Source organism: Eutrigla gurnardus (assembly GCF_963514095.1).
Source record: "Eutrigla gurnardus genome assembly, chromosome: 1".
Taxonomy (NCBI): Eukaryota; Metazoa; Chordata; class Actinopteri; order Perciformes; family Triglidae; genus Eutrigla; species Eutrigla gurnardus.
The window spans coordinates 13,149,165-13,164,700 of NC_139915.1; the positions used below are offsets into that span (position 1 = coordinate 13,149,165).

At 48.3% G+C, this 15,536-nt stretch overlaps 1 protein-coding gene across 1 annotated transcript; it reads right to left on the reverse strand.

The window, feature by feature from the left end:
- Nucleotides 1–13,256: 13,256 nt before the first annotated feature.
- On the reverse strand, nucleotides 13,257–15,292 carry LOC311010966 (zinc finger protein 862-like; the record flags this gene model as incomplete). The annotated part of the gene is made up of 6 exons (XM_084005636.1): nucleotides 13,257–13,712; nucleotides 13,800–13,827; nucleotides 14,040–14,153; nucleotides 14,250–14,467; nucleotides 14,588–14,793; nucleotides 15,091–15,292. 6 exons carry the CDS (start codon nucleotides 15,290–15,292, stop codon nucleotides 13,257–13,259), a joined length of 1,224 nt encoding a protein of 407 aa, XP_083861762.1.
- Nucleotides 15,293–15,536: the final 244 nt, after the last annotated feature.

Consider the following 15,536-nt stretch of genomic DNA (forward strand, 5'->3'; position numbering starts at 1 on the left):
GGTACATCTCCACCCTCGACCTGACTAAGGGGTACTGGCAGGTGCCTCTCTCCCCCGAAGCCCGCGAAAAGACCGCCTTCGCAACCCCCGACGGGCTGTTCCAGTACCTCCGACTCCCGTTCGGATTACACGGGGCCCCCGCCACATTCCAGCGCCTGATGGACCAGGTACTCTGGCCCCACCGGGAATACGCGGCGGCGGGAGTGGGGAACCCATCTGGAGCAACTGAGCGCGGTACTCCAGGCGCTGCGGGAGGCGGGGCTCACCGCCAACGCCAAGAAATGTCGCCTCGGCCTACAAGAAGCCAATTACCTCGTCATCGGCAGGGGCTGTGTGAAACCCCAGGTGGGGAAGGTCGAGGCGATTCGCGAGTGGCCCCGCCCCCAGAGCAAGCACCAGGTGAGAACATTCCTGGGCCTAGCCAGTTATTACCGCCGATTCGTCCATCACTTCTCCTCTCTCGCAGGACCCCTCACGGAGTATACGAAAAAGCAACAGCCAGACCGGATACGGCGGACCCCGGAGGCAGAGAAAGCGTTTCAGGGACTGAAGGACGCCCTCTGCTCCGATCCCGTGCTGGTGACCCCTGACTTCTCCCTACCCCTACTGGTCCAAACCGACGCGTCAGAAACCGGGGTGGGTGCCGTCCTGGCCCAAGTACAAGAAGGTGGCGAACATCCCATCACATACATCAGCCGTAAGCTGACGCCCAGCGAGAAGAATTATTCGACCGTGGAACGGGAATGTCTGGCGATCAAGTGGGCTGTGGAGAAGTTGAGATATTATCCCCTGGGAAGACAGTTCACCCTGGTGACCGATCATGCTCCGTTGGTGTGGATGGCCCGACACAAGGACACCAATGCCCGAGTAACCCGATGGTTCCTGGCTCTCCAGCCGTACTCGTTCAAGGTCACCCACAGGTCCGGCTCAGCCCATGGAAACGCGGATGCCCTGTCCCGGCGGGACGCCCTGAGCGGCTGGATCGCCCCTCCCACATGGTCGGAGCTGAGGGGGGGGGGGGTATGTGGCGCCCGCGGGACAGAGGTAAGGAGGAGGGAACCTGGGAGCATAATAAATAACGTGTATGTACCGCCGTGGCATATGACAGCCACGGCGCTGTTGCCACCGCACTCTATCCCTCCAAGGCACCGCGCAGGGAACGGACGGCGGGCCATATATGGAGTTCCGATTGCCCATCGGAATCACCGGCGTGGAGGAACACGGCTAGGAGGAAATCAGCGCAAGACGACCGGTAGGGGATAAAAGGAGACGACAGAGAACACGTTTGTGTGGAGAGTAAGGAGATGATGAGAGAGAGAGAGAGACAACTAAAAGCCCTGTGTATGACCCGCTTCTGGAGGAGAACCCCGCGCCCTGATCGACCCCCGGACAGTCTGACTACCCGCCTCTGCTTCGACCCCCGCCTGCCTGACCGCCGCCCCTCCCGCCGAGCCCCGGACCGTATGACTGCCCGTCCCCGTGTACCGAACCCCGCTCTCCCCCAACGACGTCGCCTCAGCCTCAGCCCCCTCAAGCCAGCCCCGCACTCCGCGGCATCGACAGCATCCCTGCAACAGTCTTTAATAAAGAACATTAATTGTGAATTTGGTGTGGACAGCCCTCTTTTCCCTGAAATTGGTCACTTAGCGCCTTCTCGTAACCCCGAGGGCGCCACACTATAAACACAAGATGCAAACTCCTACAGTATAAATGGTTGCTTAGAACTTATATCACACCTGTTAAATTGCACCGCTTTGATCCCAATATTCTGCACCAAATGTATGGAAGAAGTTGGTACCCTGCTACATTGTATGTGGAGCTGTCAAAAACTGCAGATATTCTGGAAAGAGGTTCTTGACTTAATTTCTAAACTCACAGAAAAGGTTCTTCCAGTTGAAGCAAAGATATATTTGTTGCACATATATCCTGAGAATTTCCCAGTGACTGTAAAAAAACGTAAACTAATTAATCTGTTGCAAGCTAAACGTGTGATTGCCTTAAAATGGAAGGAGATTCAGGGACCTACCGTGGGCCAATGGATTACAGAACTGTCATCTAATTTGGCACTGGAAAAACTGACGTACATGGCAAGAGGAAAAGTTGAGGACTTTAACAAGATGTGGTCATCTTTCCTAACCTTCATGAATAACCTGAATGTGCAACCTAGAACTGAACAAGATCTGTTGCCACCACCTTTATGATCTTAAAATGGCTCAATAATGGTTCCATGGCTGGAGTATTAGTACTGTGAAGTAGAAATAGAGATGAAGAGAAGGACTGAATTGTGGACCTATGTTGTTTTGAATAAATGTTTCTGTGAATATTGATGTTCACAGGAATGTATACAGGCTAAATATGTAATGCACATTTTGATACTATTATCAGAACTTTATTTACCGTAGATCTTATTGTGGGTGGGAGGAGGGTGGGTTAGAAGGGTTTCTGTTCTGTTTTTGTGTGTTATATTGTTGTTGTTATGTGTATGAACGTCTGTTCATTAAAATGGAAAATCAATAAAGAAATTGTGAAAAAAAAATATATATAAGAAAAAGGGAGTTAAAGTCGAGAAAATCTCATAATCAGAAATAAAATGATACTCACCTTTTATATATAAAGGTACAAACGTGCCCTCCACCTCCTCTGTTCTCCTCTCCTTTCCTTCCCTGCTCTCCTCCTCCTCCTCCTCCTCTCCTCTCTCTGAAAGACAAATATAAGAAAAAGGGAGTTAAAGTCGAGAAAATCTCATAATCAGAAATAAAATGACACTCACCTTTTTATATAAGGGTACAAACGTGCCCTCCACCTCCTCTGTTCTCCTCTCCTTTCCTTTCCTTCCCTGCTCTCCTCCTCCTCTCCTCCTCCTCCTCCTCCTCGCCTCTCTCTGAAAGACAAATATAAGAAAAAGGGAGTTAAAGTCGAGAAAATCTCATAATCAGAAATAAAATGATACTCACCTTTTTATATAAGGGTACAAACGTGCCCTCCACCTCCTCCTTCTCCTCCTTTCCTCCTCTCCTCCTCCTCTCCTCTCTCTGAAAGACAAATATAAGAAAAAGGGAGTTATAGTTGAGAAAATCTCATAATCAGAAATAAAATGGGGAGCGTACCTATGTTCTCCGGGTTCTATGTTCCCCGGGTCCTATGTTCCCCGTTTTTTCCAAAAAAGCTCCTATGTTCCCCGGTTTGTATGGAACCGGGGAACATAGGACCCTTATTTAAAAAGAAGGTCCTATGTTCGGGTCCTATGTTCCCCGCTGTTGCCGGTTGACACACACGCACGTTTTAAGACATGCGTACAGATGTGATACAGTCAGTGGAAGCTTAATAAATAAACACAAAGTCTCCCCCCCGTGTGCAGGTGTGTGTGTGTGTGTGTTGGCGCGTGGTGAGGGCGAGTGAGGGAGAGTTTGTTGGTCTGTCCACACGAGAGACGCCGAGGTGACCACGCCAATCCTCTCCCTCGTCCCGCTTGGCTGCAGACGGACCCGGCCGTGCTGCGTCCAGACGGGCCTTTACAGGGTAACAACACACCATAAATAATCCACTATGATGCTTTGGAATCGCCCCCACACCAGCCGTCCAAACGCCGACTGCCACGGTCCCATTAATGCACCTGTGTGCATTACGCACACAACTTACGGCAAAAAAACAAACAAAACATTCATTCATTCATTCATTACAGGTCCGCACATCCCCGTGCGCAAACGCCAAGGATAATTGATCATGAAAAAAACCTGGGGAGCAAAGCTGCAAATCAACGAGCCCATAGCTCCAACAGACTATAGGCAAAACCCAGTGGATCACTACAAGTTGTTGCAACTTTGGGGAATTTCCTCCGGATAAAAAAGGCTTACAAACAGGGACCAGGACAGCTTTATAATATGCACAAAGATCCAAAGGAAACGAAAGGTAAAGAAAAAACAAACAAACAAACAAAAAAAGCAACAGCACGAAGTAGTTAAAATGTGTGTTTTACGCATGCCTCTGTGCGTCTGCCTGTTCAGCTCCACCTACACGTAAAATGACATTTGGCTCAGCCAAGACGTCCGTTGTCTATGCTCACAACCATTACAACAAACGAAATTATTCCAAGCAAATCATTTGGTGATTTGAAAGCCTAACAAATTGACATTTTCATTCTTTAAGATGAAGAAACTTTGTCTTGAGCAAAACTTCTTTCCTGCCACTTCTTTCTGTCATTTTACTGCACGTTTGTTACCAGTTTCCATCATATTTGTATCACAATAAATCCTGAGAAAATGTTTATTATAGCAGCAAAAGGAAATGTGCAATAGTAAATCATATGCATTAGGTTCTCAAATCAGCTGTTAATCTGCAGGGAGGGCAGGAGTCATAAGCTGAAAAACAAATGTGTAGACGAACAGGAGAGCTGGTAGGAAGAAAGAAAAGAAAGAGTCAGAGCGCAGCGCATCCTGTGGATAAAGATGCATCCGCCGCGATCTCCGTCTCTCTCTCTCTCTCAGTGACGCGCTGTCATTCATTTCAGCACCGAGACAGCGGACAGCGCGCTTGGTCACAGTTCAGCACTAGACAAAAGATATCAGTAGTTCACTCTGTGGCAAATACATCCATGGCACTGTCCATAAGGCAGAAAGAGAACTCAACACTGTCTTCTCCACAAGTAGAAAAATATAATAATAAAATAATAATATAACGCATTTTATAATGGGCTTGGTTGAGGGTGAGGAAGACAGAGTCCTGTCTGTCTGTGTGTGCCTGTAGGTGTGTGAGTGGGGAGGAGCAGAAGAAGTGAGAGCTGTCAGATAAGTTTGTGTTATGTTGTAGTTACGTCGGTTGGGACGCTACTGCGGAGCGGAGCCAATTTCATTTCTGTGCCGATTGTGCCAGTTGCGCCAGAGCGCGCACCTCTGTGCCAGGCTCGCGCTCTGCGGCGATTTGTGTTTATTCATTTTAACAGAGATGCTGACCAGAGAGGGATTAATACACACATTCACAGGCTACGCACACACGAGCTACCCACAGACTGAGGGGCCGATGCGCAGCACGGAGAATGCCTCTCACTGATAATAAGTCCCTGCAATGCCAGGCTTCGTAGTTCAGCGACTGTTCCTGTTTGAGAAGGTGCACTCGATTTTCTTGTCCAGCTGTCCAAGAATAGTAGCCTATGCTTTATTATTTCGTGCGCACGTTATACCTATTTCGTGGCCACAAATTACTATTTTGTGGGAACTAATTAATATTTCGTGGCCACAACTTTTTTCTTATTTTTTGCATGTCATATCTGGGGATCCGTACAAACAGCTCCATAATACACACAAAATTCAAAAGAAACGAAAATTAACAAAAAAAAATAAACTAAACAGCATGGAGTTGTCAAAATTCCTCTGTGCGTCAGGCGTGCCAGACGCACAAACACACCATGTCGAATATAAATAAACTTGAATCATAATGTTTGTAGATCTGACTTGGTTACTTCAAAAGTAGCTCTTAGGCTTAAACAGTGTTAATTTGTTGGTGACAAAATTGTTTGACAAAAATTGTTGAGGACATGTCATCTATTGAATAATCACTTGGTACACTTTCTTTCAAAAACAATAATTTAATAGTGAACTTGTAAAGGACCATAAATAGTTATTATAACAATAACAATAAAATACGAGTCAAAAACTGGAAACTCCACTTAAAAGTTTTTTTTTCCAAAAAGAAAGAGGGGAAAAACGTCCTCACCAAAAATGAAGGAGGGGCTAAAATGCCTAATGAAATTTTCTGCATCAAAAACTGCAAACTCCACTTAAAAGTTTTTTTGTTTTGTTTTTTCAAAAAAGAAAGAAGAGGGGGAAAACGTCCTCACCAAAAAAATGAAAGAGGGGCAAAGCTGCCTAATGGAAAAATCAGCATCCAAAACGGAAAACTCTCCTTCAAGTTTTTTTCCTTTTTTTCAAAAAAGTTTTTTAAAAAAGTGATTAAAAAAAAGAATGGGAAAACGTCCGTTTATCACCAAAAAAGAAAAGGGTGGCTTAACTGCCTAATGGAAAATGCTGCGGCTGACAGCCTTCCAATATGATTCCAGATCTCTGTGACCTGCAATGTACTGCCCTCTGAGCCTCTGGAGACGGGCCTCCAACTCCCTCCACTTGCATCTCCTTGTTGGAGGAGCATCACCCCGGTCTGCCATCTCCAGCTTCTCCTCAGCAAGCTGCTGCTGGTCTTTCAGGTGGCGAAGAAACATCCATAGCGATGGGTGGCGCACTTGAACGGCATCGTTCAGAGTGCGATGATAAGCTAAAAACAAAAAACAACTTGTTTAAAAAATGTTAAAGGGTATTGATTATGCTGATTGTGGCTTTATAAACATGAAAATACATAGGCCTAGCTTTTTTTTTTTTTTTTAGGTGTTTAGGCCGAGATGACGCACAAAAATTAAACTCTCTGTTCATCTGATTATTAGATATAGTTTATTATAAAAGTGCTTTGAGATTGAATGAGCCGCGTTCGATCCTGTTCTGTTTTTTTCATACTGTTTTATACGAATAAATTAAAATAAATAAATAGCCTAAATAAATCCAATCAAATCAATTAATCAGAAAATCAGTCTTAATCACTTACATTCAACATGGTTGTTGGTCCTTTGTTCCATGTTTCTCTCAAACACATTCCACATTGCAGGGGGGAAGGCTGCTCCAGGGTGGACGTAGATGTTGCGGACATATTGCAAGAAGTCCTGCAGCTCTGGGTGGTCCCGCTGGGCGCGCCTGGTGTTACGTTGATGAACCAGCAGATCAAAGTTGTTTTGGACCAGGGCCAGTGGCAGGTGGCCCAGTGCCATCACTTTACGGATGACTGCTGTCAAACGATTGTTACCGCGAAATGCAGGAGCCAGTCCAAGTCCCTGTACCCTCTTCCACAGGGCCTGGTTAAAATGGAAATAGCATCCACACACTCGAGACCTCGGAAACTCTGTTTCCAGCGCAGTTAGCAGTGCCTGTTCAAAGTCGCAGATGACTTTGCGAGGTCTCCAGTGGTGGTGCGTAATTCTCCTGGTTGCTCTCTTAACACAGTTGAACACTTGGCGGTAGTGTCCAATCGTGCGCTGGCTCATGAGGACATGTACCAGAGGGACGACAAAGCCATGCACGTCCCCTAGTACCGTGAAAACCTGGTTGTAGGGGCGTGGGCAGGACTTGAATGTCGCGTCCATGTATACAGTTCTACAGTGTCGCAGCTTCTTCAAGTTGTCGTCTGTGGCAAAGACTGCAATGCCCCAGTCGTCATCTTTGTGGCAGAGAAATTGGTCCCTGCCCCATGTTTCCCCCCATGGCCCTTCAATTCTGACCTCCTCAATTGTAGCTGGGATGGGAGGCATCACGGCTGTACGGGCTCTGGACATGACAGACCTCACTGAGAGGAAGCCCTGAGGTGGTGCGATGTCACCTCCACCCTGGAGTCGACGTTGCCGCCTCTGACGCCGCTGCAGGTCTACTCTTTGGGCGTTGTAGACCCTTCGGATTGGGACCGTGGGTTCTCTCTGTACCTCTGCTGTAAGCACTTGCCGGAAACCTGCATTGTGCAACATTTGTCGGTCAGGGGGATGCACGTGCTCTCCAACGTCCTGCACAATGATATGAGGATCGTCCTCATCCACATCGAAGATGTTCGTCCTCAATACTGCCCTGCAGTTTAATCTCCAACATCTCCATCTGATATTTTCTAGGTTGGTGCGGTGCCTGTGGTACCTAAAGTTTTCAAAAACCAACACTTTACCCCCTCGATCTCCAGTGATTAACGTAGCCATCATCTACTCATTGGTAATAAACCATGGCCACAGGAAGTAGGGGTGCTGGGAGTGATGCAGCACCCCTAGTGGCCTGAGTAAATTGAAAAAAGAGAGAAATGTTTCAAATAATTATAAATATGCAGCCTATAATTTATGTTGAGTGTTTTGACTAATTAGATCTTCCATGTTGAACTCTTTTTATAGGCCTAGACCTATGTAATCTTCTTAGTTTTCCCACTGAGAGAAACAGAGCGCACCCTGGCAACTCTCAGTGAGCTGCAGGTGAGTAGGGAGGAGAGCGCAGCACCTTTTTTTTTTTTTTTTTTACGGAAGCATCCATAGTTTTCTTTGTTTGATATTCCCACTAGTTTGCACCATGCAGGTACTGGCTTTATAAAACGAATTTCGTCTTTCTTTAGATATCATGTAGCCTACTGGACATACTGTTATGTCGACGCAAATCGGGGATTTCTCTGGTGGTCTAATGAATGAACGTGCATTTCTACACGATAGAGGCTATGTGTAAACGTGCATGGTAGGCCTATGTGTAAAAATTATAAAACATGAACGATTTTTTTTGTGTGTGAATTATATTTATTGTATTTGCTGCCCAACATCATTTTAGGAAAAGTCACAGAGTGAGAGCGCCGTTTGTCAAGCTGGATAGACCAGATCGTACCAGACAGGAGGTCGGGCACCGAGGCGAGAGAATCCGGTCGATTTTCAAAATAATATAAATTAAATTATGATTAATTTATTTGTTGCTTGTCCATCTGTAGCCTAAATATTTGTCAGGTTCGTCTGCACACGACACACACACACACACACACACACACACACACACACACACACACACACACCAGCTGATCCATTTTTTTCCTCATGTTCTTAGTCCAAAGTTTGCACTGCGATGATGCGCGTGCATTTGTGCGTGTGTGTGTGTGGGGGGGGGGGGTTCGTGTGGGTGTCATAGTGCAGTGGTACTTGACTGGAGTTGAAATATTATCATCAGAAGCTGTAAAACCAGAACCAGTCCCAGAAGCTCCAGGCCCGGAGACCCAGAGAGGGGACCCTCCCAAAGCGCTCCCCGAGAATGGTGCATTGCCGCCCGCGTAAAATACGTGAGGGAGAGGGCTGGAAGATTTGACGCTTTTTTCAAAACTCCGATCTAAAATATCAGATTATACCACTTTTCCTTGGTCGATTGAGTCCAGTAAAAAGTATGAGAGAGAGAGAGAGAGAGAGAGAGAGAGAGAGATTCTCCGCGTCCGTCAACCGGCAACGGTGGGGAACATAGGACCCTTTATTTAAAAAAGGGTCCTATGTTTCCCGGGTCTTTGGGTGAACAGTGGGGAACATAGGACCTTTTTTTAAAAAAAAGGGTCCTATGTTCCCCGGTTCCATACAAAGCGGGGAACATAGGACCTTTTGGGTGAACAGCGGGGAACATAGGACCTTTTTATAAAAGAAGGGTCCTATGTTCCCCGGTTCCATACAAAGCGGGGAACATAGGACCCGGGGAACATAGGGATGATCCCAATAAAATGATACTCACCTTTTAATATGAGGGTACAAACGTGCCCTCCACCTCCTCTGTTATCCTCTCCTTTCCTCCCCTCCTCTCCTCCTCTCCTCTCTCTGAAAGACAAATATAAGAAAAAGGGAGTTAAAGTCGAGAAAATCTCATAATCAGAAATAAAATGATACTCACCTTTTTATATAAGGGTACAAACGTCCCCTCCACCTCCTCTGTTCTTCTCTCCTTTCCTTCCCTGCTCTCCTACTCCTCTCCTCTCCTCCTGCTCTCCTCTCTCTGAAAGACAAATATAAGAAAAAGGGAGTTAAAGTCGAGAAAATCTCATAATCAGAAATAAAATGATACTCACCTTTTTATATAAGGGTACAAACATGCCCTCCACCTCCTCTGTTCTCCTCTCCTCTTCTTTCCTTTCCTGCTCTCCTCCTCCCCTCCCCTCCTCTTCTCGCCTCCTCCTCCTCTCCTCTCTCTGAAAGACAAATATAAGAAAAAGGGAGTTAAAGTCGAGAAAATCTCACAATCAGAAATAAAATGATACTCACCTTTTTATATAAGGGTACAAACGTGCTCTCCACCTCCTCCTCCTCTCCTCCTCCTCCTCCTCCTTTCCTCCTCTCCTCTCTCTGAAAGACAAATATAAGAAAAAGGGAGTTAAAGTCGAGAAAATCTCATAATCAGAAATAAAATGATACTCACCTTTTTATATAAGGGTACAAACGTGCCCTCCACCTCCTCCTCCTCCTACTTTCCTCCTCCTCCTCTCCTCTCTCTGAAAGACAAATATAAGAAAAAGCGAGTTAAAGTCGAGAAAATCTCACAATCAGAAATAAAATGATACTCACCTTTTTATATAAGGGTACAAACGTGCCCTCCACCTCCTCCTTCTCCTTCTCCTCCTTTCCTCCTCTCCTCTCCTCCTCCTCTCCTCTCTCTGAAAGACAAATATAAGAAAAAGGGAGTTAAAGTCGAGAAAATCTCATAATCAGAAATAAAATGATACTCACCTTTTTATATAAGGGTACAAACGAAAGTTACAAATGTAACTACGGTTCTATGAATCCTGGATGACCGCCAGAGCATCTTGTCACTCAGAATCCGTGTGTTTTCGCGATAAGATTCTGGGAACAGATCCTCTTACGACACCGGAAGATATAGCCTTCCCGGTGTCACGTGGGGGTCATAGGTGACTATGTTGTTATTGGTACTCGAAATGCGCATGCGCGAGGTGGAGGTATCCAGTGCTTTAAGCACCGCCTCTGGCGTTCTATTTCATCCTTACTGACCGCCAGCGGCGGTGCTTAAAGCACTGGATGACCCATACCAACAAGGTCACAAAGAATCCAACACCCACCTCACTCATCGGGGGCAGCAGCGCTTGGACACAGGACCACACCCATCGGATGGGGAGCGGCGACGTTGACACGATAAAAACGTGCAAATGTGCCAGGTGACGTCCATGATGCCGCAGCACAGATCGCCTCCAGGGGCACCCCTCTTAGTGCCGCCCATGATGTTGAAACACTCCTGGTGGAATGACACCTTACCCCGGATGGCGTGGGGCGGCCACTGGCCCCATAGGCATGCGTGATCGCATCCACAACCCAGTGGGACAGCCGCTGCTTGGAAAGCGCACGGCCTCTGTTAGGGCCACTATGACACACAAACAGCTGTTCCGACTGCCGCATACCGGCAGTAGCGGCAATATAAGCCTCAAGTGCCCGTACCGGGCACAGCAGCTCCGACTGACCATCCTCAGACAGGGAGTCAAAGCGTGCGAGCTGGATAGGCTGGTTAAGATGGGCACGTGAAAGCACCTTGGGTAGGAACGCCACATTCGGCCACAGGACCACCCCTGAGCCATCAGGGTTCCACCGCAGGCAGGTATCAGCCACGGTGAGGGCATGCAACTCCCCGACCCTCTTCGCAGAGGTAATGGCGAGCAGAAAAGCCGTCTTCATAGAAAGCCATTTCAACCCTACCTGGGTCAAAGGCTCAAAGGGAGGAGCGGACACGGCCTCCAGCACCAGGGGCAGGTCCCATGCTGGAGCCCTCAGGGTCCTAGGGGGACGCAGCCTCAGAGCCCCTCTAAGGAAGAGGGACACCAACCTGTGGCACCCCACTGTGGCTCCGTCGACCATCTCGTGTTGGGAAGAAATAGCAGCCACATAGACTCTTAAGGTGGAAGGAGCGCGACCACCATCCAGCAGGGACTGCAGAAACTCCAGAACAGTGGCCACAGAGCAACGTGCTGGATCTACTGCCTTATCCACACACCAGTTAGAGAACAGCCTCCATCTGTTCTCATATTGAACCCGGGTAGATGGTGCCCTGGCATTCAGAATAGTACGCCTGACGTCCGCAGGGCAAACCCTCAGCAGTGGGTCGGGCCCACCCCTGAAGAGGGGAAGGCGGAGGAGGATGTCGTCTACACGCCGAGGCGACAGATACGCCCTCATAGTGACCGAGTCCAGGACCATCCCCAGGTATACTACCTGTTGGGATAGGTCCAGGACACTCTTTGAAAAATTTACTGTCAGGCCCAGCCGGGCCACGTGCTGAAGCAGCCGAGCCATATCCTGGGCCACCAGACACCGGGATGGTGCACAGACCAGCCAGTCGTCTAAATATGGCAGAACCTTCATGCCCTGCTTCTGCAGGGGTGCCAGAGCTGCCGAAACAACCCTGGTGAACACCCGCGGGGAGAGGGAGAGGCCAAAGGGAAGAACCCTGAACTGAAAATGCCGGCCGCGAAAAGCAAATCTCAGGAAGCATCGATGGTGCAACGCAATTGGGACATGGAAGTACGCATCCTTTAGATCTACAGTGGTGAACCACTCCCCCCTGGTCACCACACGAAGCGTGTCTGACGCGGTCAGCATGTGAAATGGAAGCACCTTCAGGAACCTGTTGAGTCCCCTCAGGTCGAGAATGGGGCGAAATCTCACCTTTCTTTGTTACCAGAAAGTACCTGGAGTAGAACCCCCTGGGGTGTAGCAGAGGGTCCACTGGCTCGATTGCACCCTTGGCCAGGAGGGCGGACAACTCCTGGCTCAGAGCTAAGGCCTTCGCCGGATCGTTGACAACAGTCATTTTGACCCGGCTGAAGGCCAGGGGCCGGCGTCGGAACTGCAATTCGTACCCCTGGGTTAAGGTGGAAACCACCCAGGGGTCTGAAGTACAGGCAGCCCAGTAACTGAGCTGCTGTTGGAAAAAACATCCGACGACCGGCCCCGTGGCCCTAGCGCCTGCCCCCCCCCGCCTCTCGAGGCTCTGGGGGGGGGGCGACGGTCAGGCTGCGGGGCACGAGGCTGCCGGGAAGGTAGGCGCCCGGGGGGCCGAAAGTCATCAACAGGCTGCTGAGCAGGCCGCTGAGACCTCCACAGGCCACCAGGGTAACCAGGTGGCTGAGAGCACTGCCGGGGGACAGCCGAGGGGCCCCTGGGCCTGCTAGGAGCGGACACACTCCTGCGTAGACCGGATAGCCGCTGCCTGGTCTGAGTAGCCTGGGCAGCTCTCTCCAGCGCCTCCAGGGCAGCAGAACCAAAGAACTCCCCAGGTTCTACCGGTACAGCACGAAGAACCTTCCTACATGACTCCGACAGGGGCGACTGAGCGAGCTAAACCTGGCGGCGAGCCTCGACAATGGTGGACATTGTGCGCCCCAACTCCCTCGACATGAGGGCAAATGCCTGTAACGAGGCATCACTCAGACTCTGCAGCGACGGATCAATCTGCGCCTGCTGCAGAGAGGTAGAAAGGCCCAGCAGTAGGTGGGAAAGGGAATTGCCAATCCGACCCATGCGTCCCGCAGCATCATAGGCCTTTGTGAGAAGGTCGTCCGTGACCCTGCACTGAGGCTGGGGACACCTGGCATCCGGCCTCAAAGCCTCATCAGGAGCCAAAATGAGGGCCGCAATGGCAGGCTCAACTGGTGGCATACGGCCTAGCCCAACCTGTGCCGCATCATGCATGGCAGCCAAGGTCCGGGCGTCTCAAGTACTCCTCTGAAGGAGGAACAGTGAGTGCGGTCGGGGCAGGGCTGCGCCTGAAAAAGGCGCTAGCCTGAGCCGCGTCTGTCTGTGGCACATCCAGCTGTAGGCGAGCAAGGGCCATACGCATGATGGCCCCGATAGAGGTGTCTGCTGCCCCCTGCAGAGAGCTCCGAGCAGAGGAGCAGGAGGCCTCCCCCAATGTGTGGGAGGTGTCGTCCTCCGTAACAGCCTCACGGAACAGGCCAGACGAAGCCGCCAGCGACAGGGCATCGTCCAGCACAGGCGCATCCTCCGAGGGGGGGTCAGGCTGTAGCCCAGCCGGCCCCCGACCAGCCCCAGGCTGAAGGGCCAGGAGGAGCGCCTTCATCTGCTCCATGTCGGCCGCCAAACCGTCCACCTTGGAGGACAGCCCGCCCCTCCCCTTTTTCTTGGGGGGGCACCCATGGCCGCAGCTCCCTCATGTCAATGACAGCAGTGCTGTTTCAAATGCATGTAACGCACTGGGCAAGGTCACCCCGTCCTCCTGTAGCTTCAAGCTTAGACTGCAATTGAACAACCATTGAGGGGACAAAGAGGATATCAAAATCAATGGATGATATTTGCTTAAGTCACACAATCACCCAAACTAACACAAATAATAACCTGCCATGAAATTACTGATACATGTGAGCAAGCTTCAGAGACCTACCCACTCCATTACTCAGTAATGTCTACTTATGTACCTCATTAGTTAAGGTATTAAGACTATACACACCAACTCAGAACATGCAGAATATCTTGCACCAAAGCCACAAACAGCAGGTGTTTGTAGTCCTTCAGGACTTGGATGCACTGCCTGGCTCTTCCCAGCATGTCGGCACTGGCAGATCTTAGGGAAAATGAAAAAATGTTAAGAATATGAACTTAAAATTAGGCAATTATTTAGAGTCACTAACATCACATCATGTCGCTTATCACAGTGTACCGTGTTTCAAGAGTATTCTCCATGTGTGTCAGGACTGGAATGTAGTCTTTCATCAAGGTGTTGAGGGCTTTGGCAATGTGAGGGAGCCATCTCGTTCCTCCAAGATTTGTTGGCTTCCAGATCTTGATCTGCAGGACCTCTGCTAACTCACGCAGCTCTCTCCAGGCCTTAGGCGAATAGTGGTACTGCTTATACAGGCCCTGCAGTAAGTCAGTTACCTGTACAGAAAATCACAATACATACATACCTTTCTTTTCACTTGGCATGGCCATTTCTTGCACCTTGACATGTCTAAATACACTGACATAACCAATATTACATGAATCAATTTCACTTACTTTCTTCATGTTGGCATGTTGGTTGATGGTATCCATGGCTGCCAGTTCCAATCCATGACCAAGGCACTGGATGTTAACCAGATATGGAATCTCTTGGCGCAGAAGGGTTGACACTCCCCAACGTCGTCCCACCATGACGGCAGCCCCGTCAGACCCAAAGCCAACTGTCTTCATCTTCCAGTCATGTAGCCCACTTTTCTGTAGGGCTAAAAACATGGTTAACAAAATTCAATAAGTCTTAATGTGTTTTTTAAATTCATTTGATTATTTACTTATATTTGTGTGAAAGGACAGTTTACATTAATGAACTTTTCTTAAAATAATATGCCAAACTATAGCCAGAAGCTATTTTCCTCTATTCACCTGTTGAACATAGAGATGATATAAGAAACAGCTATCAGTGTGCACAAAAAATATGTAACAGGACTGAGTTGTAATTTTTCTCCCCTTACCAATACTTCACTTTGTCATTTTTGAACTAATTTATGGATGCATCATCTTACCAGAATTAATGGCCTCACAGTGTCCTGGAGCAGTGGCATGTGTTAATTCTTCCACTGCTACAAAGACATTGTTGGGCTGCCCATGTCTTATCATTCTTATGTAGATGCCCTCCAGGTCCCTCACGCTGACATCCGTGGCTGCATCAGCCAGGACGCTAATGAAGGGTGCTGTGTTGATTTGTTTGAAGATGGGCTCCCACATCTCATCGTAAATTACTTCAATAAATCTGTAAACAATATAGAAAATAAATAATGTGGTCAATGTTAGAAAAGCAAAAACAACAATCTTCTTTTCTTTTTTATGTACCAGTTCATCTTTTTTTTTTTAATAAAATGAATAAATTCACACACTTTCACAATGTTTTTTTAGGACTCAAACTCTTGGACATTTAATTCAGAAAAAAATACCTTCAAAATGTAAGACTTAATAAAGTCGTGAAAGGACT